General features: G+C 32.5%; 1 protein-coding gene across 1 annotated transcript in view; it reads left to right on the plus strand.

The window, feature by feature from the left end:
• The first annotated feature begins 19,041 nt into the window (after positions 1–19,041).
• Positions 19,042–27,735, plus strand: part of LOC127727931 (DIS3-like exonuclease 1) — a 36,935-nt gene continuing 28,241 nt past the window's right edge. The window contains exons 1-7 of the mRNA XM_052235093.1: positions 19,042–19,161; positions 21,906–22,103; positions 23,415–23,548; positions 24,611–24,762; positions 25,543–25,624; positions 26,228–26,372; positions 27,093–27,222. Of these exons, the coding sequence (XP_052091053.1) occupies positions 21,941–22,103; positions 23,415–23,548; positions 24,611–24,762; positions 25,543–25,624; positions 26,228–26,372; positions 27,093–27,222 (806 nt within the window). The 5' untranslated portion in view covers positions 19,042–19,161; positions 21,906–21,940. The remainder of the gene's footprint in view (positions 19,162–21,905; positions 22,104–23,414; positions 23,549–24,610; positions 24,763–25,542; positions 25,625–26,227; positions 26,373–27,092; positions 27,223–27,735) is intronic.

Raw genomic sequence — 27,735 nt, forward strand, 5'->3', positions numbered from 1 at the left:
TTTTTTCTTGCTTCTTCTTTCATTTCTTCTCTTTTTTTTTTCTCTTTATTTTCTATTTTTTCTTAATGGACTAGAAATGGGTTATTAGTGAGCCTTTTATTTATGTCTAAATCATTTTTAAATGCAATTTCTTATATCAACAATTTTTTTCGCGTTTACATCCAATAGGATGACACAAAGTCTTTAATGAACACACAACAAATGTTCCTGTTTATTTCCTAAGAAGGATATGTTCATTTGGAGTCTCTGTCTCTTTTTATCTGGAGTAAGAATTTTGATCCTTCGTCCCCAATGTAAAACTTAATCAACAAATTATGTGTCTAGAAAATAAATTACAATAAAGACAATGACCCTGTCCTAATATATAATATGTAAAAAACAATTTATAAAATGACACAGGTGTAGATAATGCTATGTTGTGTTCATTTGTACATCAAAATGCAATAATGTTTCATGGCAATAAAAACTCATAATACGCTGTTGAAATGCAAAGTTCTACTACGTTTTCAAATTCGTCAACAACTGCGCTAAGGTACAATCCTGCATGTACGTGGAATCTAGCGTTCTTAAAATGGATAAAAATAACATTTATGCTGACGGATGTCAATGGAAACGGACTGACCGTTCTAGTAATAATAGTGAACTAGTCTTTGAACAGTGTAACTTTTTCCACGATATGTCTTATTGCTGTTGTGGATTTTCTTGATTGCTTTTCTGCAATTTTATGTGAAGTATTCATAATAGGATTTATTGACATTGAAAATGACTTTCGATCTTTTCTTCAATGTATTGATATTATCTGGTATAAAATCATAACAATATTTTTGGATATTTACTGGATATATCGTATATAGTGTCACAAAAAAAATCCATGTCTATGGATATAAGGAGTTACGGTATGATTGCCAATGAGACAATAATTCACAACAGACCAAAGAACAAGGATGTTAACGACTGTAAGCCACAGTAAAACCAATAGCGTATAGTTAACTATAAAATGCCCCAGCATGACCAAATGTAAAACTAAGGTGATAGTAGTTTACCGATGTTCGTATCTTGTAAATCGTTTTATAAGAGGAATATTAAGGTAATAAACAGTAAATTGCACTAACTCCAAAAGTAGCGAGCACGGTTGCGTCAACAAGGCAAGTGAAACAATTCAAAAAAGAAAAACAATGGCCTGAGTCATGCTTTGATATCAATCATCGTGCAGTAATCTTATACGTCGTCGCATTTTGCGCCTGTCCCAAATCGGAAATTTCTAGCCTTTGTATGTCTTCAATGTTTTTATTTTGGTTCATTTGTATGTTTTTGGGTTTAGTGTGGCGTCCACTTCACTGAACTAGTATACATAATTGTTAAACACTTGATTCCAAAAGTGCATGGTTTCCATAGACATCTTCTTGCAATAAGGGAGATGATTAGCTACTTCCGGTTTTATAAATGTCTCTTACCGTGTGATGTGATTGTTTAATTTATACTGAGGTGGCAGAAACCAGTTATTTTACAATAAATCTTTACAATTTCTTGATTTATGATTTTATTTTCCTGAAAAATTATTCAAGCTTATATGCAAGTAAAATTTATGGTTTACAGTGACTAAGATGTGTGCGTGCTTATGTGAATATATAGAAAACCTGTAAATTTGGGTGTCTGTCCAGCATGGAGATTTTAAAATTTATAAATGCATTGCAAATAAGGCAAAAAAACGTGATGCTCTGATACAAATCGATTTTTTCCCTACTTTGATTCGATGAAATCAAGACAGGAGACCCCATTTTGACTTCTGATTGGTCCCATATGTGAAGGATATCATCAACCTGTGTATGCAACTACTTACTAATCATGTAGTACAATAGCCTAGAATTTACATTCATTTTTTCAGTCCACATGATATAATTATATATTTTATTACTTAACTATAACAACATTTCTTCGTGGGGCACATGTTCTGGTACCTGCCACCTGAATCCAAACAATTCGGTTTCTATACACATTTTTGTTAAACACAGGAGATAATAACTACTTTCGGTTTACAAAATATTATTTCCAGTTGCAAATGATAGGTTGTATTATCCAAAATTTTAAAATATAAGTTTCAAAGTACTTTTCTGTGAAATGAGGACTGTAATGAGCTACTTCCGAATGATAGATTTCGTTACACTTATTCCAAATATATGGTTTCTAGGTACTTTTCATGAAATTTTACAATAAGTAATACAGTAAGATAACCCTTTATGCTTAATATTTATTTGTGTATGTGTTGTGGGTTTATTTGATGTTTGATCTTTTTTTTTTTTACCTTTTTTCACGTTCTGTAATCACATTCTATTTTCGTCTAGCATTTTCTTGTCTTTTCGTCGTCGACGTATGATTATTTTTTGCAAACATTGATGATTAGAAATTATTTGCATTCGAGACTTAATTCATTAATCATGACTACCCTTGTTCATTTCTTTCAGAATGGTCTGCAGAATGTCGAACATATTCGGACATTTTCCTCTAAATTTGTTCAAGCTTTTTTTTATATTTTCAATCTACCTTAATTTTTGTGTGTTAAATACTTATTGTTATTTTTTAAATTTTAAAAGTGATGAGCTCTTGAATTGCATTTAAGATTATGTGATTATGTATTATAATTAAATATTCGGATGAAAAGGATGAATTTCAAAAGTACAATAGCTGTTCAATATCATATTCCAAATATCTTATCGAAATGTTGGGAAACAAAAGCGACATTAAAGAAACAAAAGTTGCGGAAGAAAAAAAAAATCAGAACATAATCAAAAAGTTTTCCAAGGAAAGGTGCAAAAAGTGATTAAAAACCAAAAATTAAAGAGCAATGATATCATTTTGAAAGTCTTTGCGATGAGGAATATGATAAATTACCGTCTTATACAGCGAACAATCCCCAAGATGGCTTCTAGCAAGTATTGTGTAAGCATTAAAGAAAGAACACGCGTACATCAATAGAAATTACTCTCAAATATCATTGTCATTTGATTAAGATCAAATCAGAGGAATAAATTTTTGAGAAACCGAATGGGGGAATGGGGCGTGTTTTGAAACAAGTGGAGAATAAATCGCCTTTTTTGGAGAGTCATTAATAGAGTACTTTAAAAACAAATTCAATCAAATATCGATTTAGATAATTTCAAAAAGATTGAAATAATTATTGTATGCGAATTGATAAGATAAAAGTAATAGAAATAAAAAAACATGTAAAAATTAATCATAAATATCAGAATTCAATAGTTTTAAAAACTCATCAAAGATGGCCAGGCTTATCATCTAGTATGCCATACGCAAAGTTGGTCTGCATATGTTCATCAATTGTACTCATAGCAAAACAATTGGAGGTCTACATCAATAATGAAGTTGAATAGCATTGAAAACTGAAAATTAAAAAAAAAAAAACAGGTGTGCTATATATTACAAGCGCCATATATGCACAGGTCTAGTAAAAAAACCTACAGTTTCGAATTATTTTAATACTTTGTAAACAGTAAACTTACATGAAATGGCGTATCAATGATAATTCATGCCATATATTAAAATGTACGCAAACAATAAAACTAAATGTTTAAGGCTCCAAAAATACCTTCAAGATGTCTCTTTCGAAATTGAAAATTGATCACACATCCCATAACGTATATGGCGCACAAGTCATGGGCAAAACGACGATTTCCAACAATAATGAACTGGTTATCCTCAAGAACACAGAGTTCATTGCTGGTTTTTATTACACCAATCTGGAGTTGTTGTTTGTGAATGGGTTACACCGGATGGACCGGGGTCAATCAACGTTAACGATGTCATCGAACAATCAGTTCCTGTTGTGACCTAATAACATAAACATTGTGAGAAATAAACGGGAAAGTGGAAAAATTCGAAAGACGTCTATGAAGTTAATCCTGCTTAATATTTAGTTGTGTGTGTTGTGGGGTTTGTTTGATTTTTTTAAAACTTTTTTCATATTCTGTAATCACATTCTATTTTCGCATAGCATTTTGTTGTCTTTTCGTCGTCGACGTATGATTATTTTGACAAACATTAATGTTTAGAAACGGTATATGCATTCGAGTATTAATCATTTACCATAACTATCCTTGTTCATTTCTTTCAGAATGGTGCAGAATGCCGAACATATTCGGACAATTTCATCTACATGTGTTCAATCTATTTTATATTTTCAAAAATCTTATTTAATTTTTTTGTGTTAAATACTTATTATTATTTTTTAAATCTTATAACTGGTGAGCTCTTGAATTTGTAATTATTTAATTAAAGTTTTCAAATTTCAATGATTATGTGATACCAAACCTGATTTTGACATCGATTATATGATAATCATCTAGGCAGATATTATTTATCAATTATCTTATAACTATTTATAACATGTTGTGGTCATGTGAATGCAATACACTCCCGGATTGGGCACACTGGGTAAACATTGCTACATATAAAACAAAACAACGCGCAAGACTAACCTCATTATCAAACTTTATGTTGTCTTAGAAGCTTCGGATGGATAATCAGATCCTGTTCTACTAGTTGTACCCGTCATGTTGAGCATGGTAAGTAAAAATCGGTGAAAAGTCTCATTCTGTGATGTCACGATCGAAGAAAAGAGGATGGATTTGGGGCTACGACAATTTGAACATATCCGTGATCATCTGTAACACAGATATTCCATAACGGTCAACAAACTCGTGATGGAATGAAAGCTTATTTGGGTCATTCTATGCTCTAGAAAAAAAAATATAAGTGGTGGCCACGAATTACTAAGTCGGGGCCACGAGTTACTCATTCGTGGCCACGATTTACTTATCCGTGGCCACGACTTATTTATTCGTGGCCACGACTTACTTGTCCGTGGCCACGACTTACTTGTCCGTGGCCACGAATTACTTATTCGTGGCCACGAATTACTTATTCGTGGCCACGATTTACTAATTCGTGGCCACGACTTACTTGTCCGTGGCCACGACTTACTTGTCCGTGGCATTTACTAATTCGTGGCCACGACTTACTTATTCATGGCCACGATTTACTAATTCGTGGCCACGACTAACTTGTCCGTGGAAATTATTCGTGGCTACGGACAAGTAAGTCGTGGCCACGGACAATTAAGTCGTGGCCACGAATTAGTAAGTCGTGGCCAGGAATAAGTAAATCGTGGACACGAATAAGTAATTCGTGGCCACGGACAAGTAAGTCGTGGCCACAGACAAGTAAGTCGTGGCCACAGACAAGTAAGTCGTGGCCACGAATAAATAAGTCGTAGCCACGAATTAGTAAATCGTGGCCACGAATAAGTAATTCGTGGCCACGGACAAGTAAGTCGTGGCTACGAATAAATAAGTCGTAGCCACGGAAAAGTAAATCGTGGCCACGAATAAGTAACTCGTGGCCACGACTTATATTTTTTTTTCTAGAGTATAGAATGACCCAAATAAGCTTTCATATGATGGTGTCCGTAAAACTTTCGAAGGGATGACTTCAACCTGACTACATGGATACCTTGGTTCAATAGCTTCCTTGTAAGCGGCAACTCTTTATCAGGGAAATAATGACAACAAACGCAAATTCTGGAATTTCGGATCAACTAGGAGATATATTATCTATATGCAGGCACTGTTGGAATGTTGCTACAAAATTGGGATTTCGCAACTGAGAGGCTGAAATCATCCATTTTGTCGTAAGCTTTTGTTTCTGTATTTGTAGTATTCTTTACTTCAAGTTCAAGTTTATCTGGGTTATTTAGTGAGAGAACATAATATATATAGAGGAACATAAAGTATCAGTATAATGCTAGCTTCTTTTCATTCTTTCTAAGAAGCTGGTGTTTGAAGTCTGAATCACGTTTCTTGGTTGACCTTCACCAGGAACGCTCAAACCCAAATATTTGATTGCCAGGAATGTATTAATGCTTGGATACTAGAGAATATATAAAAGGGACATAAATCCACCTTGGGTCAGGATAGTGTGATGAAGTAGGGACCTTTGTTTCTTAATAATTTCGAAATTTATTAAACGGAGAACTAATAAAAGTATCTAATAAAGTATGTCAGTACCAAAGCACTGACTACTGAGCTGATAATACCATTGAAGACTTGCAGTACATCAGCAACGGTATCGACCCAGTGCTAAAAAAGAAAAAAATATTGTATGCGTCTGAAATATCTTTTCGGGATTGTCCTCCATCAGGAAACTCAAACCAAACAATTCAAACGCCAACGATATATAGACATTTTTATATTTAAGGAGATGTCTGACCAAAAGTACATAAAAAGAGTAGACAAATCCACTTAAACCACACTTTGCGTGAGGGAGTTTTACAGCATCATTGATTCAAAACATTGTTTAAAGTTCATTCTCATTTCGCCTCGGGAGCTATGTGTTTGCCCACCTTTTCTACAAATGCCTACCCTTATTGAAATAACAGCTTCCCATTAACATGTATAAAACTTTAATTAACTTGACAGTTTAAGTGTGATGTTGTCTCATTGATTAATTACAATAAATACTGATGCCCGGGAGCGATAATGGTATCTAATTCAAAATCAACTCATAAAATTATTCAGATGTATATAAAGCTCTCTTATGTCAATTTGTACGTTTAGATGCTAAAATGTTTCCTGGAAATGAAAGTTCAGAATTCACTGTTGAAATGCAAAATACTACAATGTTATCAAATTCTTCAACCACTCCATTGGTGCATAACCCTGAATGCATCTGGAATCTCGAGTTCGTAGAATGGATAAAACTAACAATTATGCTGACAGGTGTCATAGGAAATGGATTGACCATTCTAGTTATAATTGTCAACAAGTCTTTACACAGTGTAACATTTGCTACGATTTGTCTTATTGCTGTTGCGGATTTTCTTTATTGCTTTTCTTCAATTTTATGGGAAGTATTCATGATAGGATTTATGAACACTGAAAATAATTTTCGAGATTTTGTGCAGTGTATTAGTTTTTTTTTGGTATAAAACAATAACAAAATTTTTCGGATATTTACTGGATATATCGTATTTAGTATCTGTATGGCTAGTTGCAACATTATCAATATTTCGATATATTATTATCGCTCACCCTTTGAAGTCTAAGCTTATTCTAAAGAAATGTGTTGTCGTGTTGACATTTGCAATAGTGTGGTTGATTGCAATAGTTAGTTCTGTTTGGAAAAACACCAGTGCGCTTAACGATACTGTGTCGACCATAGTTGTGTTTATGGAAATATATAGTATTCCGTTAATCGTTATAATTGTTTTCCACACCCTAAAATTAGTGTCAATGAAAAGGAATCAGTTTGGAAATGTAGATAAACATGTTAAAAAAATGGAAAAAATAGTTTTGACAATTATTTTGACGTTTATGTTTTTCCCGTTGCCATGGCATATATTTCGACTGTTACAAGTTTTTTCTAGTTATGAAGTCGGCTACATACCCCAAACTCTCAGTGGATTATTTCTCTTGCTTAATAACTGCATTAATCCGATATTCTATGCTTTTTTGTCACCAAATATCAGAAGGAAAATTGTCCTGTTGGTGATCTGTCCATGTCGACATATTTGTACATGCGAAAAATTCCATTGCACCCCCCTTGGAAAATTCCACAAAACAACGGTATACTCTGTTTCAACAGATACAAAATTGTCTACTGTAGAAACAGATATGTAGACTACCAGTGTAAATTCAGTTTGTTACAATTGCTACATTAACACGATGAAAATATAACCTATAGAAGACATTATTTTGTAAGAAAATAATTTCAGCATTGACTGTATTTACCGAATTAAAATATTGTGTAATATAAGTTTTCATTTAATATTGTTATTTAAGGAATGACTGTAGTATTTTTTCTGTCTATGAAGAAATAACATAAAAAATGTGATGCACACTAAATAACCCGCCTAGCGTGTTATTTGAAAGTGTGCACTACATTTTTGAGGTTATTTCGAATAGACATGGGAAAACTTGAAATACAGCCATTCCTTATAATTTAATTTCAAATTCAATTTTTAAGGAGTAAATCATGAAAAAAACATTGATGACACACGGTCACATGACAAAGTTATGTCTATGAGCTGATAGACAAAAAACTTTCAGCCAATCAGAAGACGTTTTACATCCAAAATTAAATTATTAATAGATAAACATTAAATATAAACAGCCCGTCCAAAAGTATAATGACGATTTTACTGTTTGATTTTCGTATCATACTAGTAGATGAAAATAATAATGTATATCATTGTTTACCTGTAACCTGTATTTTAAGGATTTTTTGTGGTCCGAATCAGTCAACGAAATCGGTCATCCTCTATATTCACTTTATCAAATTACTTTTTTCTTCAAAAGCTGAACATGCTGAGCATATGCTTACTCGTGTTCTACTGAGGTCAATTCGTAGGTCGCCTTCATATGGATCCAATAAAATGAGGTCAAATTGTTGTTTTACAATTCATAAATGTATCTGCAAAGTTTCTGAGCTTATTTGACAAAATTAACCCAAACTGACTGCAATTAACGAATCAATGATTCCGTCTAAGGTCTAAGTGAAGCATTGAAACAAGACAAACATATGCTATATTTTTTCAACGTATACTGTCGAAATCATAGCTTATGCCACTTTAGATTAATATGTTTCAGCATCATTTTACATCACCAGTAAACATGGTATATCATTTTAACAAAACCAGTACTACCCTACGATTCCTTTTATTCGTATGTTTGTCAATTTGGTGCGTTCGACGGGTCCTCTCCTGGATTTACCTTAATCAGGAACGCTAAATCCCAAACATTTGAAAACCAAGGATGCATAGGCTCTGTGTTGAAGGCCGTACTTTGACCTATAATTGTTTACTTTTTACACATTGTGACTTGGATGGGGAGTTGTCTCTTTGGCACTCATACCACATCTTCTTATTTATTTATAGATACCTGAATACGTTAGGGGCTGTATGAACAAAATTGCCCTTAAAAGAATAGCCAAATTTAGCTGAGATACAAGTTTCTACATTTCTGTATAATATGATATTTTCTTGCATACAGTTTTACATTTAAAAACATTATATTAGAAAAGAAACTAGCATTTCTCACTTGTTTTCCTGCTTAAAATAATAGATCCGTTAGCGGATTTTTCTTTTCTATTTTTTATATATAATTACAAATAAATGCCTTTCCTGTACTGATTTTATTGCATTTTAATGTACGTACCATTTGTTAGTCCACTCATAGAGATTATAATTGGGGGAGGGGTCCCAAAAACTTGTTTGAAAAAGACCACGCCACATGTAGGATGTCTACATCTGTCTATATTTCTTCAACTGTAAAGGTGTCATCTGGAAAGTATTTAGTAGCAGTAGAAACGAACATGATTATACACTAAGAAAGGGGTTAGAGCGAAAGACATCCGATGTATATTTATGCAACAAAAACCTCATAAAAAAACTAGAAAATAACCAATTATTTAAAAAAAACTCTTCTTTTGCATCATTTTTTGGGGGGATCATAAATATAAAATAAGAAGATGGTTTTTTTTAACAAACAAATTAATATAAAAAACAAATAAAACTGACGGAATCGCATAAACTCCAAACTGAGCGAGACCGGGTACGTCGACAAGGTTAGCGGTGTACTCGACCTTTAGATTATGGTGTCAATATAAGTTGTATGGTATTCAAATAGAAATCAGACTAACGCATTCTTATGAATGACAATTTTCATTTTAAATGGTTCAAAAGCTCGACCTTTGAGTATGATGTCAATACCTTCTAGTTTAAATACTTTATCGAGTGTTTGTAATTTTGAATGAAAGTTTTAATTTACTACAAATCAAACATTCGTGGGTTTGTATGTTTGAACATTCGGTGTAATTATGTACAAACCTGTATGAAATAATTATAATATAGGTATAACATTTTTTTGAATTACTAGCAAAATATTACAATATTACCAAATGCTTTGACAAAATTTTGTTTCTCAAATACCTTTTAATTACAGACAAAAATTAAAAACTTGTTAACAACCTAGTTCAATGTGGTACCGACAATAAAATCTGGACTGTTCTTTCCTTTATTAAAATTTCGGGGTCTTGTCATGTTTTTGTTTTCATCATTTTTGTAGTGACAATTGAAAAAAATCTAGTCAAACACATATTTGATATGACTGAGAGAATTAAAATATTACTGATTTTTTTTCTTTTTTCTTTTTTCTTATTGTAATGTCTCTTTTGAAATTTTACATTTTTGTTTTTAAGATGCCTTTAATATTTAACCCAAAAGGCGTGTTTATCCGCCGTTGAGAAACCGAAGAGTAGCATCTATTTATGTGTTCACTTTATTGTTCTTTGGTCTTGTGCATATAGTTGTCTCACTGGCCATGATATCACATATCAATTCGCTGTATTTGACTGTCATTTAAGAACCGTCTGGGATCAGTAAGAATTAAATCTGATTTCTATATTTAGTGTTAAAGGACAAGGTACGACAAGCCCCCGTTTTGGCCCCCCTATTTTCTAATTTTTCAAATTTTGTTTTGGAAAGCTACTTATCATGTTAAAATATTCCCTGATGTTTAAAGTTTGTGTGGATGAACTTCAAAACCATTAATTTCAGCAACTGGGTGGGGTGAGGGGGGTAAACTTTCCGTTATTATTCAGATATTGTAATTATAATTCACTTTGGAGGTGTTTCGTACAACGATTTTTTATTTTTTAAGTGCCTGCCCCAACGTGACCCAGGAATTTTTTTTATTACAATGTCATTATCACTGTTTTTGCTGTCTAGATTGCCATAATTTTCTCCGGGTCACGTAGGCGTACGCTATTCAATTTTAAGAAACACAGGCCAAAAATCGTAATTTTTCCTACTTTTGGCGTTTTTGATGCCCTTTCACCCCCTCACCTCACCTAGTTGCTGAAATTAATGGTTTTGATGTTCATCCAAACAAACTTCAAATCAAAGGAATATTTCAACATAATAAGTAGCTTTCCAAAACAAAATTTGAAAAATGAGAAGATAGGGGGGTCAAAACGGGGGCTTATCGTACCATGTCCTTTCTTTCCTTGTAATTATTTGGTTGATGTGTATTGCATAGGCAGATTTCTAGAGTATGTAGGAGAAACTAGGGTTTTAGAGTTCAGTTCATTCAAGGATGCGAACAACTTATTCTTTAACAATGATCAAAGAAAACGCTATGATTTCAATGTTCATCCTGTAATATTTCCTTTCTTGAGAAGGACTTAGTATCAGTCCCAACCTATGGCGTGTGCCTAAACGCGTTTGATAAGATTTGTTATAGCGTGTTCTAATTGTTGCGGTTTCACTTAAAAGGATATATTCTGTCCTCAAAAACTTCTCGAGCAAGGGTATGAAACGACCGAGAGTATCACTGACGTCATCATGAATTGGTTGGTCGTTACATACAGTGTCTCGATTTCACAACTTTCGCGTATCATACTAGATTATCCATATCCCCTATGTCAATTTTATATTGTAAACGGTTATTGTCATGTCCCCGACTTTTATACTTACTACTGGGTGTGCAATTTGAATTTTGTGAACAGGTAATACGTACATAGTCGGATATGCTTACCTTGTCGGAGCGCCTGGTCCCACACCAAAGAGTTCGAGACCATGTGACTTGTTAGTGTTCACATTTGTCCTTTTGGCCTTCATTGAATAGTTGTATATATAGTTGGTAAGTTGTCTCATTATCTCATTGGCAATCACATCACATCTCATTATATATTCATGCGTTCTATTAACTCTCACTGATCAAAATGGACGAATTAATTATTTCAAAAGTCATTTGTCTCCTCAAATTCCGTGACACAATTGTTCTTAATGGACTCATCAACCTGTTAACTTTGTTTATGTTGCGCTCGACGGTTTAACTTTTAAATTACCATATCAATAATTCCATATTTTATCGTATTTAGATAAAAGGAGGCCTTAAAATTTAATGTTGCTTTTATAAGTATATAATAACTATTCGATGTCCATTTCATAAATGAACCGATTTTCGAAAAGAATGTCTGTCCGGAGAGAATGTACATGTATATACACGGCACCTTACAAATAGGCACCTTGATGTGAGATAAAATAAATGGAGGGTGTGTCCATGGGACACAGATGATGCCCCGCTTGCATTTTTTTTTCATTTAGAAAGGGCATAACTCAAAAACGGTATAAGTGACGCCACCCACATTCAAACTTGATCTGAGTTTTGTAGTAATAAGCATTATGTGTACGTTTCATAACATTTCGTGGAGGCAAACTAAAGTTAGAGAACGGAAACAACAGATTTAGCAATTTTTCCAATTATAAAGGGGCATAACTCTAGAACGGTAAAAGTAACGCCACCCAATTTCAAAATTGATCTGTGTTTTGTGGTAATAAACATTGTGTATAAGTTTCATAACATTTGGTTGAGGCAAACAAAAGTTAGAAAACGGAAACGAAAAATTCAGCATTTGTTATGTTTATAAAGTGGCATAACACATGAACGATAAAAATGACGCCACCCAATTTCGAACTTGATCTGTGTTTTGTGATAATAAGCATTGTCTAGAAGTTTTATAACATTTGGTTGAGGCAAACCAAAGTTAGAGAACGGAAACCAATTTTGGGGACGGACGGGACGGACGGACGGGATGGACAAGGGTAACACTTAATGCCCCCTTCGGCTAGCGGCGGGGGTATAAAAAATCATTTTAAAATCTTTTTTATTAATTGGATCAGTAGAAAAAACCAGATTGCACGCGTTGACTTGTCGTTTTAAGCATACCCCCACTCGTAATTCAAAGTATCGGAAAGCGCACACACGTTACAACTTATCACTGTTGAGCTGTTTACTAAATATGAAGGCATTTGAACAGTTTCTGAGAAAAGTGTGACGATAATATTTGTTTGACGAACAGAAAAACGGACGAACGGACAATCGGACGAATGGAATCAAATCAACCAAATCGATTTCCCGTACCACAAGTGTTTTTTTTTTATTGTTAGATATAAATATTTCTATAAACAAGGCTGCCATGTATAACAAACAGTGTCTGTCGAATACGGATAGATCAAACAAAATACGTACAGATCAGAAATATTCGAGTGTCAGTTGATTTTTTTATTGTTATTTTGTTCATACATTACACTTTGCGTTAAAAAAAATATGAATGTTCCACGTATTCCGCTCATAAAATAAGACTTAGCCATTCTATTGAGAATTTGAATGTTTTCAGAGAAGTAAAAGTAAGAGTAGAATAGTGTTCGGTTGTTTTATTTCTCGTTTTCCTTTAAATGGAATCCGCAATGGAAATGTAAAATTGAGAATGGAAATGGGGAATGTGTCAAAGAGACAACAACCCGACCATAGAGCAGACAACAGCCGAAGGCCACCAATGGGTCTTCAATGCAGCGAGAAACTCCCGCACCCGGAGGCGTCCTTCAGCTGGCCCCTAAATGTAATTTGTATTATAGTTTCGTTATCTAAATAAATGAATATATCGCATTGAACTACAGAATATTGACGTAAAATATTCGATAGGTCAAGTTTATTACACTCTACTTACATTATTAAACAGCAATCATGATAATTAAAAAATACGACAACGACTCTTCGGTTTGAAGTTTCTTAATGTTGACATACCGATCCCATATTTGAATTTAAAAATAAGAATGTTATAAATAGAACTACGATCATTCTAAAATTATAAAGCTTCAAATTGACAATGGCATTAATTTGATTAAAGACTATAACAGGGAAATGTTTAAAGTAAACTTTTGTTTAGATGTAATACCACCATTGATTTTCCCCTATCAGTCTTTGTTAAATTTGCACTTTTCAAAAAATTGTGCAGAATTTATCTTTGTTTCAAATAAAGAAATACTTGGCATGAGTAAAGTTTTATCCTGTCCAGTACTATAGACAAAATTTCACATAACGCGCATTTCATTGCATACAAGAAAATAACCAACACTGGAAGTTAACCAGTTAAAGCTTTTAGATCCGTCAGTTTTTATAAATGTTTTCGATAATTCTTAGCAGTTTTTAGCATAATTTACTTTGACAGCCACTTCTGATCCAGAAAAGTTTTGTGTCTATGAAATCAATATCATCATTGAAATATTTTGATTACAGAACATTTATTATCGTAAGTTGCGGCCAAGGGTTTTCACAAGCTTTTCGGTCCGAAAAATGCACAAAATCATCGTCTTTTGACAATATATCCAAAATTTGGTGACTTTGAAGCCTTAAATGTACCATTATGAAAATATTTGTTTAACCTAGTAGTAAGGCTTTTGGAATAGATCCATTTAGGAACCAAATTATGGCCTTTTTGATATTTTATGATAAAGTTGAAACTCATTTAAATATGAGTGATGTCACTGCTATTTTGTCTGTTTTTTAAAAGGTCTGAATATTCTGAGATTTTAGCTAAACATACTACTTTTACTAATATTTAATAGTTGAAATAAAGAAATGTTCAGTAAAAGGGCAATTAATAAAAAGTTAATTTCCCATAATAAAACGAGAACTATATTTGAACATTTAACTTTAAATTTTGTTTCTGATTTTGCTGTTTATGTTTTCTTTGTTACATCGAAGAATGATGAAAACTGAGAGACACTACAACAAATTACACCAATATTTAACTTTGTGAAAAGGCGGGAAATGATACCAAGGGACAATAAAAAAAAAAACACAGTGGAAGACACGCATTGCCAAAGAAACAAGATAAACGGATGGACAAGATTATTGCCAAAAGAAAGAAAAAAAAAACGGACAAACAACAATCCACAAAACCTAAGAAAAAACACAGAAAACTAAAGATTGAGCTTCACCACTAGAACTTGGATGAACTGAGTGACTCGTATGTTAATCTTGCTCCACCAGTGGCAGTCGTTACGTTACTCACTGCCTTCAAATATCCTGTAACAAGTTGCAATCCCCGATGTCTTATGTATGAAATGAATTAAGTACGGAAGAGAGTTACCACAAATGGGGCATATACATATGGTCATCTGTTACACATGTATCACATTATGGGCTAATTGTAATTTTTGCTTTTGTTTTCATTAATGCGTGTATTTGTGTTATTTTATTTTTCACTGTCTGTGTTGTTTCTAACGGTGACAGTCTATCATTTGTATACAACAACTTTGTTCAATGTTATATATTTTGTTATATAGATAGTAGTATATATTAGAGAATTTACATGTAACGATGGTTTATAAAATGTGGTAATGTCTTAAGGTTAGACAAGAAACATTATTTAATCAGTAATTGTGTAATACAATATCAACGAGTATATTTTATCAACAGATTTTAACAGGGGTAACACGATGTATATTTTTGGTATCTTTCCTGAACACTTGATTTCGCCCCGGACTCTGTGCATTATTTTGTTGGCTGCTGTTTGTCTTTCTGTCTTTCTCCAACTAAAAGGTGTTTGATTGTCCCATTGATTCATTTTCCCTCTTTTTTACAGCCAAATCTCGATTGCAGCCATAAAATATTTAGATTACTTCAACTTTTCCTTAATAACCCTTGGTTTAATAGATAGCGTGTAAGTAGCAACCCTCTATTAATGATCAGAAAACGCAAGCCCTGAAAATCGTATCAACTGGGAGATGTGTAGTCAATATACAGGTGCTACTACAATGTTGCTTCATTAAAATGGAAATTCACAAAAGGAAAGAACGAAATTACTTGAAAGATGGTAAGATACTACCTGGACATAAACTAAACATTTAAATTGAGGCATTCTACCAACAATGTTAAATAACAGAATGCAAATGGGTTTGGATAAATTATTTAAAACTACAACAACTTCCGCCTTCTGTTGTAATAATACCTAATATTTTTGTAATTCCTGATAATCGCTTTGTGTGTACGATATGTTATATATACAATGAACAAAACAACGAGTGATGTGTTTAAATAAATTTGATATAAACATTTATAAAAGTAACAATTCATAACTGACATAAAGATTAAAAAAATACATTTCATAAAAAAAAAGAACACATATTGGTTTAAAATGATGTCACACGTCGTAAACTAAGGCATTGTGCCTTTTCAAATATCGCATGTAGTCATATGTTGCTCAAATGTTTTGTACACAAACCTTGCATACACACACTATTAAAATTAACGTTTTCGACGTCTAGAATAATATATTGTCTTGAGTAATTATGCATCTATCGACCATAACGATTCCCGTTTATTTCTTTAAGTATGGCTTGAAGAATTACAGATCCGTGTGGAAGTTTTCCTCTGTCAATTTTACCCAGTGAAATTTGTACATCTTTATGAACATTCCTTTTCTCTGTATAAAATATTTTACGATGTTCAACGTTCTCTAAAAATGTATTATGCTCAATATTTAGTAAATTATTTTCTGCGATAATGTTTGCTTCACTAAATACGCACTCCATGGTATTTCTTCTTTCTTTCAAAGATACAGTTAACTTTCCGCAAATGAAAACAAATTCCACAGTGCTTTACTTGTAATTAGTCTCTACAGTTTTGCAATGGTGTTCCTTGGTAACCTAACTTCCTAATGTAGTAGACACGGGCTAACTGTTTCTTATTTATACATAGTGATCGGAATGTAAACAATTATGGTGGGATAAACAAAATAAGGTTATTGACGCATTTTTATTAATTATGACTTCTGTTTTAACGTATATATAAACTTTATTGACCTCACAATGTCGTGTCAATAATTTGTAGTTCAAATAAGATTTAGAGTTTTTGTGATCTTTGGTATTAATAAAACTTTAATTTACTACAAGATAAACATTGAACGAGTAGGTACGAGGAGTATTACATTAAGTATTGGGTTTGGTATGTTTGAATTCAACCTAGACAGTGTATGCGTACGAAAGCTTGTTTATTTGAAAACAATGTTTGAACATCTTATACGAGTGGGAATAGAAATTCCTGACGATTGTAGTTTGTTAATTAACGAAACATCTTTTAGATAAAATCCGTAGATAACTATTCAATGAACATTGTAGTTTATGGTTGCATTCTCATTGATTTTTACCCTACATTTCTTTCTATATATTATATATACATATGTCACATGGAGCTGTTTTCTATGGGACATTAATCAACATCAGAATTCATTAAATTCTGGAATCAGAAATCAGTTTCTGAAGGACCAGAAAAATGAAAAAATGGAGATGATGGTATACATCAATGAGACAGCAAAATAAAAACAGAAAACATACTAAAAATAGTTAGAAGTCAAAATCTAGTCGTCAAAAATTAACATTTGTCTTTACAATATGTCGAGCATTAAGTCGTCCCGGATCTAAAAAAAAAAGGTTGGGAATGGATATGTATAGCTTTCCATTGGTTGTTTAATATAACTAAAAGCAATGAGTTAACATTAACAGAATACAGATTGATGGTCTTTCAATAGTTCTGTTCCAATCTTCAATTAAGAACTGCGAAATAGGTTTAAGAAAAATGGTGTTAAACTTCTGGTTTTCACAACCGATAAACAAGTAAACGGACACTTTCAGAAAATAAAGTTACATAAACCACATGACAAGTATAAATTCTCTTACAAATATGGATATTTTATTTTGCAAAATATTTTTGGTCAGTGCAGAACATTTGTATTGTATTTTAAAAACAGTGATTTGTTCTTGTTCACTGTACAATATGTGTTTTCCTTACTACGTGATTTTCTACTTCTACACAACGTTGTTGTAAAAATAAAAAAATCACTTTTCATGACCTTCGTGTGCAGAAAATAAAATGATTTTGTATCAATCGTGTCAGCATTTGTTGAGATATGTCAAAGAGTAATAATTTAGTTTGTCGCAAGCCACAAAAGCAACACTCATAAAAATACGGACAAGAGAGTACTGTTGGTCATAACACGGTTTTATAACACGAAGAACAGACAAAACGGACTGAAAAAAAGAGAACATTTTGTCTGGAAAGTATTTTTTTAAATTACCTTTAAAATGTTGAGAACACTTTGACCGATGAAAGAGTCCGTGGTCACGGGCTTGCCATGTTGTAGCTCATATAAAAAAAAGTTGTGAATAGTTCTTGGAAATTTAGAAAGAAAAGCAAGTTATCAGTAGGTAAATCATTGATTTGAATAACTGTTCAGCTCAAGTTTGAGAAGAAAGAAGAGAAGCCGATAGAAATTCATTTTAACAAGAAAAACCTTTACTTCTGAATGAATACTCGATTTATATATGATATGAGCTTGCTATTTGAACGCGCAACTTCGGGTGATAGCCCACTTGGGCTAAACAAGTCCGATCACGGGTTATAAAAATGAAGAAACGTCTAAGTTTTCGATTATTTAACGCTTGAATGATATGGCATAAAAGATTTATTTATAATCATCATAATTAATTATAACAGTACAACATAAGCTCTGTGAGAGCTTTTAACAGACATACATATGATAAACACAAGGCATACAACATATAAAACAGAAAGCACAGCATGCATAGCATGCATAGCATGCATAGCATAAATACTGTTATCAAGTCACAGCAAATTATAAAGAAACCAAAGCATATAAAAGCAAACATAAAATGGAGACGGATTTATATAAGTTCTTCTGGTTTTTGGGATCAGCCTTGAACAAGGGCCATAACATGCTAACATGTCCATTAACAATCGTTAGTACTTCGTAATGGGGCTGAAATAGGGTTTTATTGAAAGGCGTTTCACCATTTTAGATATGAATAAACTTTTAAACAAAAAAAAACCGTTTAAATATGAGAATTATCTCTTCATTTTCACACCTACACATCAAAGGAACCGAATATTAATAAGCTATCGTAGTTACATATTCATTGTATAAACATGTCATGGTAAATCTAATGTATCGGAAAAAAGTTATCCATGGATCCGACTCTGATATCGATTTTTAAAGTTCATAATTAAATATTACTTTGGATTCTTCGAAAAGAGTGCTCCCGCGAAGGAGTAGACATCGGTGCAACAAATCTAGTATTTATACAACAAAACTGACATTTCTATCCCCATATGCACAAAATTTACCCAGTAGTTTAAAAAAATTAACCAGTCAGTATAGTCAATTTTTTTGGCATATACATTGTAGAATTAACAAGAAAGAGGGTGAACATTTGTTAATTGAACAACTGAGGTATACTATTTGATAGAATTATAATACTTCTTTAGTTTCAGGTTCAAGACCCTAAAAGCACAGGCACTTATAATTATTAATAATCAGTGGCGGGTCCAGAACTTTTTATAAGGGGGGCCCACTGACTGCCATAAGAGGGGGGCCGCTACAGTCATGCTTCAGTGATTTCCTATATAATCAACCAAATTTTTCCCACAAAAAGGGGGGTGGGGGCAGCCCTGGATCTGCCTACATGCCATGGCCAATGATAATAATACTAATAATAATAATGACTTTATTTAAAGAGGGTGACTCAATTAGCATTCACTAATCTACCTTGAGGCCCTCACAAAAAACATACAGAACAAATATTACAGATATTACAATTTTTTAACATACAACTAAACTTTCATGCTAGATGATTGTCTGAAGAAAAGAAAAAAACAAATAATACATCATACATTATACACAAACATTAAAAAGACATGATAGAGTTAGAGAGTTGTTACATATCATTTATAGTTAAAAAATCTACACATTTTCTCTTTAAAGTACCTAGATTTTCACATAGTTTTATTTCATTTGGTAAAAGTATTGAGGAGCTGTATGTGAATGATTTTTTCATCGAATTTGTATTAGGCCTCACTACAGCTAGATTATTATTTGCAGAATATCTTAAATTTCTGCTGTGTAGGTTAATAATTGGACAACATAGTTCTTTAAGGTAATTTGGTGCTTTATTATTGAGAATTTTACGAACAAGAATCAATTTATGATAAGAAATCCTAGATTTGAAATTTAACCATTTCAGCTCTTTAAATAAATTTACAGTAGGTGTTAGTATTGGTGCATCAAGTATAATTCTGGCAGCTCTTTTCTGCATCTTAACAATTCTTCGAATTCCATCTGCATTACAATTTCCCCATATTGAGCAACAAAAATCAAATATGGGCAGAATATATGCATTATAAAATAATTTTCTACTACTAATATCTAGATACTTCTCTATTCTGAATAACAGTGCAATACGAGTACTAATGCTTTTACATACATGATCAATTTGAAATTTCCAGTCTAAATTTTTGTCAATATATATACCTAGAAGCTTTTGTGTTTCAACAGCTGTTATTGGGTTACTTGTTTCATGTGATAGGAGCGTTCCGGGATACTGTGGATTCATTAATATTCATTGGATACTAATTTTCGTGGATTTCGTGGGTACAGGGGAACCACGAATTTAAATGTTCAACGAATTACAAATTTTTTAAAGGAATGTATGCAGACTTGGCCAAAACCACGAAATTAAATATCCACGAATATGCAAGTTTTCCTCAATCCACGAAAATTGGTACCCACGAAAATAAATGAATCCACAGTAGTTGTTGTTTTAATGTGGAGATTGAAAAAGTCATATCATGTGACATTTTTCTATGCACATGCCAAGACTTTTACACAGGTGAATTAAGCAAATGTTATGATTTAATTGGATTTCTACTGAAAAGTCCACCACACTATTTTAGTTTGATTTCTTTACCCTGATGAAAACCTACCGTAAGGTGACATCGTCCAAAGGTTGATGTTTTCATGCAAACGATGTTGTACTGATCCCAACACTGCATAGATTTCTGACGTTATTGTGACGTTTCTGTATCAAATGAAATCGGACACAGTAAAATGGACAATCTCAGAACTAAAATATGGTAGAGGCCCCTTTCCTTTTTGGCCTTTAACATCGCTGTAACAAGTGCCGGTACTTAAAAGTGACCTGATCTAAACTTCTCTACTTAATAGATTAATATGCCTTTGATATACTTTCATCTAGCTTGCTATGGTTTAAATGAAAGAAGGAGATGTGAGATGATTGATTCTGAGTCAACTATCCCATAGGCGGATCCAGGGGGAGGGGGAGCCTTTTGGGGCCCTGGCCCCCCTTTTGTGGGAAAAATTTGGTTGATTATATACCAGTGAATTACAGGCTTTATGTTTAATTCAATCTTCATATTTAGCGTACTATAAAATGAAGCAAAATCTAAACTTACAATGTGTATCATGAGCAAGTGCATTTCAGGTCAACAACAAGACAGAAATGATGAAAGGTATTTTTAGCTCACCGGGGCCCGAAGGGCCCCAAGTGAGCTTATGCCATCACTTGGCGTCCGTCGTCGTCGTCTGTTGCATAAACTATTTCAAAAATCTCCTCTGAAACTACTGGGCCAAATACCTTCAAACTTTAACTAAATGTTCCTTAGGGTATCTAGTTTATAAATTGTATCCGAAGTTTTGATCCATCGACAAATATGGCGGCCATGGCTAAAATTAGAACAAAGGGGTCAAGTGCAGTTTTTGGCTTATATCTCAAAAACTAAAGCTTTTAGAGGAAATCTGACATGGGGTAAAATTGTTCAATTGGTCAAGATCTATCAGCTCTGAAATTTTCAGACGAATCGAACAACCCATTGTTGGGTTGCTGCCACCGAATTGGTAGTTTTAACAAAATTTTGCAGTTTTTTGTTATTATTTTGAATATTATTATAGATATATATAAACTGTAAGCAGCAATAATGTTCAGCAAAGTAAGATCTACAAAAAAGTCAATATGACCATAATTGTCAATTGACCCCTTAAGGAGTTATTGCCCTTTAAAGACAATTTTACACAATTTGTTCATCAAGTTTGCTAACATTTAAAAATCTTCTCCTATTAAATACAGGTGAGCGATTCTGGCTCTTGAGAGCCTCTTGTCTTATTAAATTTTTATTCTTCAGGATAAAGTTAATTTGATAATGTAGACAGCCTCAAAATGGTAATAGAAAATAAAGCAGAGGCTCTAGATAAAGACAATCGTTATCTGAGGTTGAAGAACAGTCAAGGGAAGAGTGTCAGTATTGTTAGAGAAGTGTATAGGAGAGAAAATATACCATGTCAGAGTAGTTTATGTCTTGGAGGTTGCAATGTGGGAACAGGTGAGATTTTAAATAAATGCTAAAAAAAAATGTCAAAGGTATTGATGAATGAGATGAAAATATCTTACATCTGTGTAAACCTTGGCATAGACCTTTTCAGAAGAACTGTGACTATAATACTAAATTAGATTCTGTTTTTGTATGCTGCTTCTTCAATTGCCAGATTAGATTAAGCAGTATGACCATTGTGTCCCCCAGCTAGAATGAAGTGTTGTTAATTAACTTTACTTTTCATTATTTAAATTGGATTAATTATCCTGGATAAAGTTTTGCATGCATGGTACATACCCAAAATTGATTGATTCCTTTGCTGTTTCAAACAAGAACATTATATTGTCTTAAAAGCATATTACTTATTTCATAGTTGCTTTACATGTGGACTCTGCATAGAGAAACTTTACTTATATATTTATGTAATACTTTAAAAAAAACCTCTAAAGATGTTATTAGTCCCCTACCGAAGAAGCCGAAGGGGACTTTAGGTATGCACTCCGTCTGTCTGTCTGTCTGTCAGTCCAGCAAATCAGTTTTCCACACTTTTTTTCTTCGTACTTGAAGATATTGATTTGTTATTTGGTGTATTGTTTTATCATGACAAGTTACAGACCAACTTTGAATTATGTTCCGGTCTGACGATTTTGCGCAGAGTTATGGTCCTTGAACTTAGAAAATTAACTCAAATAATCAGTTTTCCGCACCTTTTTTTGTCATGCTTGAAGATATTGATTTGATGATTGGTATATAGTTTTATAATAACAAGTTACAGATCAAGTTCTAATTTTGTTCGGGTCTAATAATTTTGTACAGAGTTATGGTCCTTGGACTTAGAAAATTCACTCAAATAAACAGTTTTCCTCACTTTTTTTCATCATGCCTGAAGATATTGATTTGATAATTGGTATATAGTTTTATCATGACAAGTTACAGATCAATTTCGAATTCGTTCTGGTCTGATGATTTTGTCACTCAAATAATCAATTTTCCACACTTTTTTTAGTCATGCTTGAAGATATTGACTTGATATAAAGTTGTTATATAGTTTACACCATGACAAGTTATAGATCAAGTTAGCATTTTGTTCCTGTACAATGAATTTTTAACCGGTAGGGGACTATGTATTGCCAGGCAATACTCACAGAATGCTTGTTTTATTGGGAAATGGCAATACAGCCTGGTATGGTCTTCCAACAGATTTCAGTACCCCAAACACTAAATAACACATATATAAATAAATTGAGCAGTTACTTGATTAAAATATATAATCATATTTAGTTTAATATTAATGTTTATATAACTGGAAACTCTTTGCAGATGACTTTGACTTGCTACCTTCCAATGTGACACACTATATTATCCCAGATTGTCAGGTTGCCAGAGAATACCTTGAAGTTTTTGAAGCACCAGAAATTCATGGAATAATCTTTACACAGACAGCTGAACACTGTGTAAGTTTAGAAATTATTGTTGACATTTAATGCAAGAATTTGACTTTAATTATTCTATATCATTTGATTAAAAAAATAGTGATCAGTAACAAGCTCTTTGTCTAAAAAAGCTGTATTTCTCATATTTTATTTTATACTGTAAATATGTTATTTGTGCAGTTTTATTATTTGACTATACGAGCATATTTAATATACTTTCATTGATCATGTAAAGACTTGTTTGTGATGTTTGCAGTTTGTTTTAATACAATAAATTTCATTTATAACATATTAAAGGAATTCAGATTGACAGATTTTGTACCCTTTTTTGTCCAAAAATATTCTTTTAATCAATTTTATACTTTGTATAAGAATGGACTAACAATACCTTTATCTGTCTTGAACTTTATTTGTGATGTTTGATTGCTGTTTCATTGACCTTTACCCAACACCTGCTTTAATACATATATCTTGTCTTGGATATTAATTTCATTATTACACATCAAGATAACAATGCTAGTATTTCAAGACATTTACATTTTCATGATATAAATTTTCATAAGGCACCAGTTCCCCACCTTTTTTTTTTCAGTAGAAATCAATGAGTTGTGTATAGCGATAAACATTCAAAATGATAAAAGCAGTGAAATGTTGTGATGAGGTCACATGGCAAAATCCTATTTTTCATATTTTGATATAATTAAAATGGAAATATTTACAGCTATAGATAACATATCATTTTTGAATGAAATTGTGTGAATGGATTTCATGATATAAACAATTTAAGGTGAAAATATTCACAGCTTTTCACTTTCATTCTATGCATTTATGGATCTATTCCACAAAATTTTAATGGATTGTGTCTCTGAAAGTTAAAACGCTACATATAATTTTTTTTAAATATTCAGATGCAGTGCAAAGACTTCTAAAATGCATTCAAAGTTTAACAAAAATCAGAAAGACCACCCATTTAAGTGTACAATATCTTACATTGTCTCAGGGGATTACAAATATCTTAGAGTGTCTCCTGGTGTTTTATCAAAACAACAGTTAATTGCAATTGAATAACAATTTTATTTACAGATACAGTATGAAGGAAGCAAGAATCATCACAATAGATTTAAAAGATTGGTAAAGGATAAGACAAAAGGTGCTGTTATATTTCATAATGAATTTCAGAAGTATGCATACTGTGATCGTGAATCGGGAGAATCACACTCAGCTTGGCAGTCCAGGTATAAACAAAATGGTGGTCTTTTTATAACCCCCACCAAGGAGGCTTTATTGCAATCATCAATAAGACCAACAAATATTTTTGTCACACTTCTCTCAGAAATTACTTAACAGAATCACTTCATATTTTGCCAGCAGCTTGAAAGAGATTAGTTGTAATGTGTTAGCATTTCTCAAGTTTTGTCAGATACCTGTCCTTCTTCCTGTTTGCTGATACTTTGAATTTTTCAAAATGTCGATTGAACTTAAAACTGTTTGTAACACATTCTTCATACTGGTAAACAGAATGCCTTCTTATTTGGTCAGCACCTCAACAGTGATCAGGTTTAACCTGTGTGCAATATTTGTATCTGTCAGACACATACTGCCTGTTTTCTAATACTTTGAATTATGAGTGAAATATGCTAAGCAAGACATCACATGCATTCATGTTTGTTAAGTTTAGTATAAGTTCATTTATCTGGCAGAGAATCAACAAATACCGAAGATATGGATTAAACCATGAGAACACCAAGGAAGTTTGTTGACATTAATACAGCGACTCTTTTCACAAAAAATCTTACGATTAAAATTGATCGTAAGTTATACTGAAATGTGTATGACTTACGAGTATTTTTACTCTTAAGATTTTTTGTGAAAAGAGCCGCAGATCCTTAAGAGAAATTTGAAACTCTTAAATACAATAAAGTTATTTGCTAAGTAATGTTTTTGATCCATGCATGAAAAAAACCTTTCTTTTACTTATCTAAGTATTTCTCATTATATTTAAATATATATTGCAGAAGTACATTCAAGGCTGCAGAATGGTTCTTTAATCATTTAGCTGGTCAATTACCAGTAGTCATGGTAACAAATAATGATAAGGTAAATAGATTTAACAATGAAAGAGTTACTTATGAAAAAAGTAGAATCTTTAAAAGAAGATTCCTCTGTTGATTTCATCTTCAGTTCATCTGCCAGACTGATAGTAGAGATATTGATATGAATAAAAGAGACAGAAGCCTAACCACACAAATAACCAAAAGACCAAGCATATTTTTTTTTAAATAACTGTTAAAATTCTATATTTTATGTGGAATAGTGGGCTCAGGAAAACTTTTAATGTTTACAAGCATGACAAGTTGTGAATAGTTCTTTTGATTGCTTAAATTTCTTTACTTTTGGCTTATTGTTTTTGCACATGACCAATGGTCGTAACAGATACAGGATAGCTATTCAAAGCCCATAACTTAAGTCAGCCCAATGATTTTAATTTGTCTTGGGGTTACCCATAAGACTTACTCAAAATGGAAACAAAATGAAAGGGAGCCTACAGAAGAAGAGACTGGTAAAATCTCACAGCAAAAAAAAGGATGTATTTGTCCAAAGCCAAAAAATAGAACCTGGAGAAAAGTGAACATATATTTTAACTAAAATTAAAGATATTTACAGATCTGCCTACTGTCAGAATGGTATTTTCCCTTTCAGATAATAGAAGAGTATGGAAGCAAGATAATCAATGTACATGTGATGAAACTAGAAGAATATTTACAAACATTCTGGAAGCAGGCTAACACTTCTTTAATGGATTTATTTGAATCATTGACTGCATCTGTCCAGAGTAAAACCAAAAGTAAGCAAAAATTTAGTGTCAATAAATTATGAACTTAGGTCAATTACATATGAACCTTGTAAATGGCTTAAATATAAAAAAAATGTTAATCTTTCATATAAAATTTTTAGTATAGTTTTTGGTAACATGTTGGACCTTTGTCATTGGAATCTTCAGAAGATAATGGGGTAAACATAATGTGTAATAATCTGCAATTTGCACCTAAGCTGGAAATTTTATTTTCACTAATTTGGCAATTAAGATAACATCGGGAAAATATTATTTCCCCAAAAAGTTGATCTTCTTGAATAAAGAATCATTGTACATTGGAAACTGTGAAAATAAAAACTTTTAAACAGGTTTTGCAATTAAAAACATGAAACATCTGTCAAATGCATAATGTGATCAAGACATTATTTCATCATGCTTACAGATATTGATTTGAATTTTTTAGTATGTTGTTTCATAAAGATGAATTACAGACTACTTTTTTGTTGCCTTCCAGTTGACATACTTTAATATAAGAATTGCCATTTAAAAACCACTTGAAAATAGGTCAATGAACTGATTATGACTTTTTGGTTGTGTCTGAATGTATCGGTATATGTTGTCCTGTTATGTTCTTTTATGTTTATGGAGTCTTTTGAGATCCAAATTGAAGATTTACTATATTTAAGCACAAAATGTTAGTCATGAAAAATGTTTTGATTAATTTGTTTCCGAATTTGTCATTTTTCACAGAAAAGGGATATAGTGGATACTTACCAACAGATGTACTTGAAGCAGGACTTAAGACTGGAAGATATATTCAAGGTCACATGAATGTCAACAAAAGTAATGCTTCAGAAGAGGCTTTTGTTAGAAGGAAAAGGTATACTTATTTTGAAATGAATATCATGGAGTCTATTATGCAGTTTTAAGAATGTGAACCCTCTTATGGTATTGTGGTGTCTGGTGTTCAGTTTGGCTGGGAAAAGTGGGTTCCTATTTTGTGTACTAGTAATCAACTTTTTGTACAGTTTCAACCGAGATCCCTAAAACATCACAGAAAGATTGCACACAAATTGAAGTTGTGTACCTTATATTATAGATTTGTTTGGTTTTTTTTTTACCATTTTTAAGACTTGGGAACTTTTTTTGTTTACTGGTAAGCTACTCAACCCACGATTTTCATTTCTGACCAATGAAACTTCACTGATAGATTGTAAACATATTGAAGTTGTTCACCTGCTGTTATGAAGTTGTTTGAAGTAATTTTTCCCATTTTTCCAGACTAGGGAGAAAAATTTCAAAAGGGGACTAACAATTTTTAGTTTTCAACTCACATTTTTAGAATTTTACAGAAAAGTTTCAAACCCTCTATAGGTTGTGCACTTTCACTTTT

Source organism: Mytilus californianus, unplaced genomic scaffold, assembly GCF_021869535.1.
Source record: "Mytilus californianus isolate M0D057914Y unplaced genomic scaffold, xbMytCali1.0.p SCAF_1, whole genome shotgun sequence".
NCBI classification, from domain to species: Eukaryota; Metazoa; Mollusca; class Bivalvia; order Mytilida; family Mytilidae; genus Mytilus; species Mytilus californianus.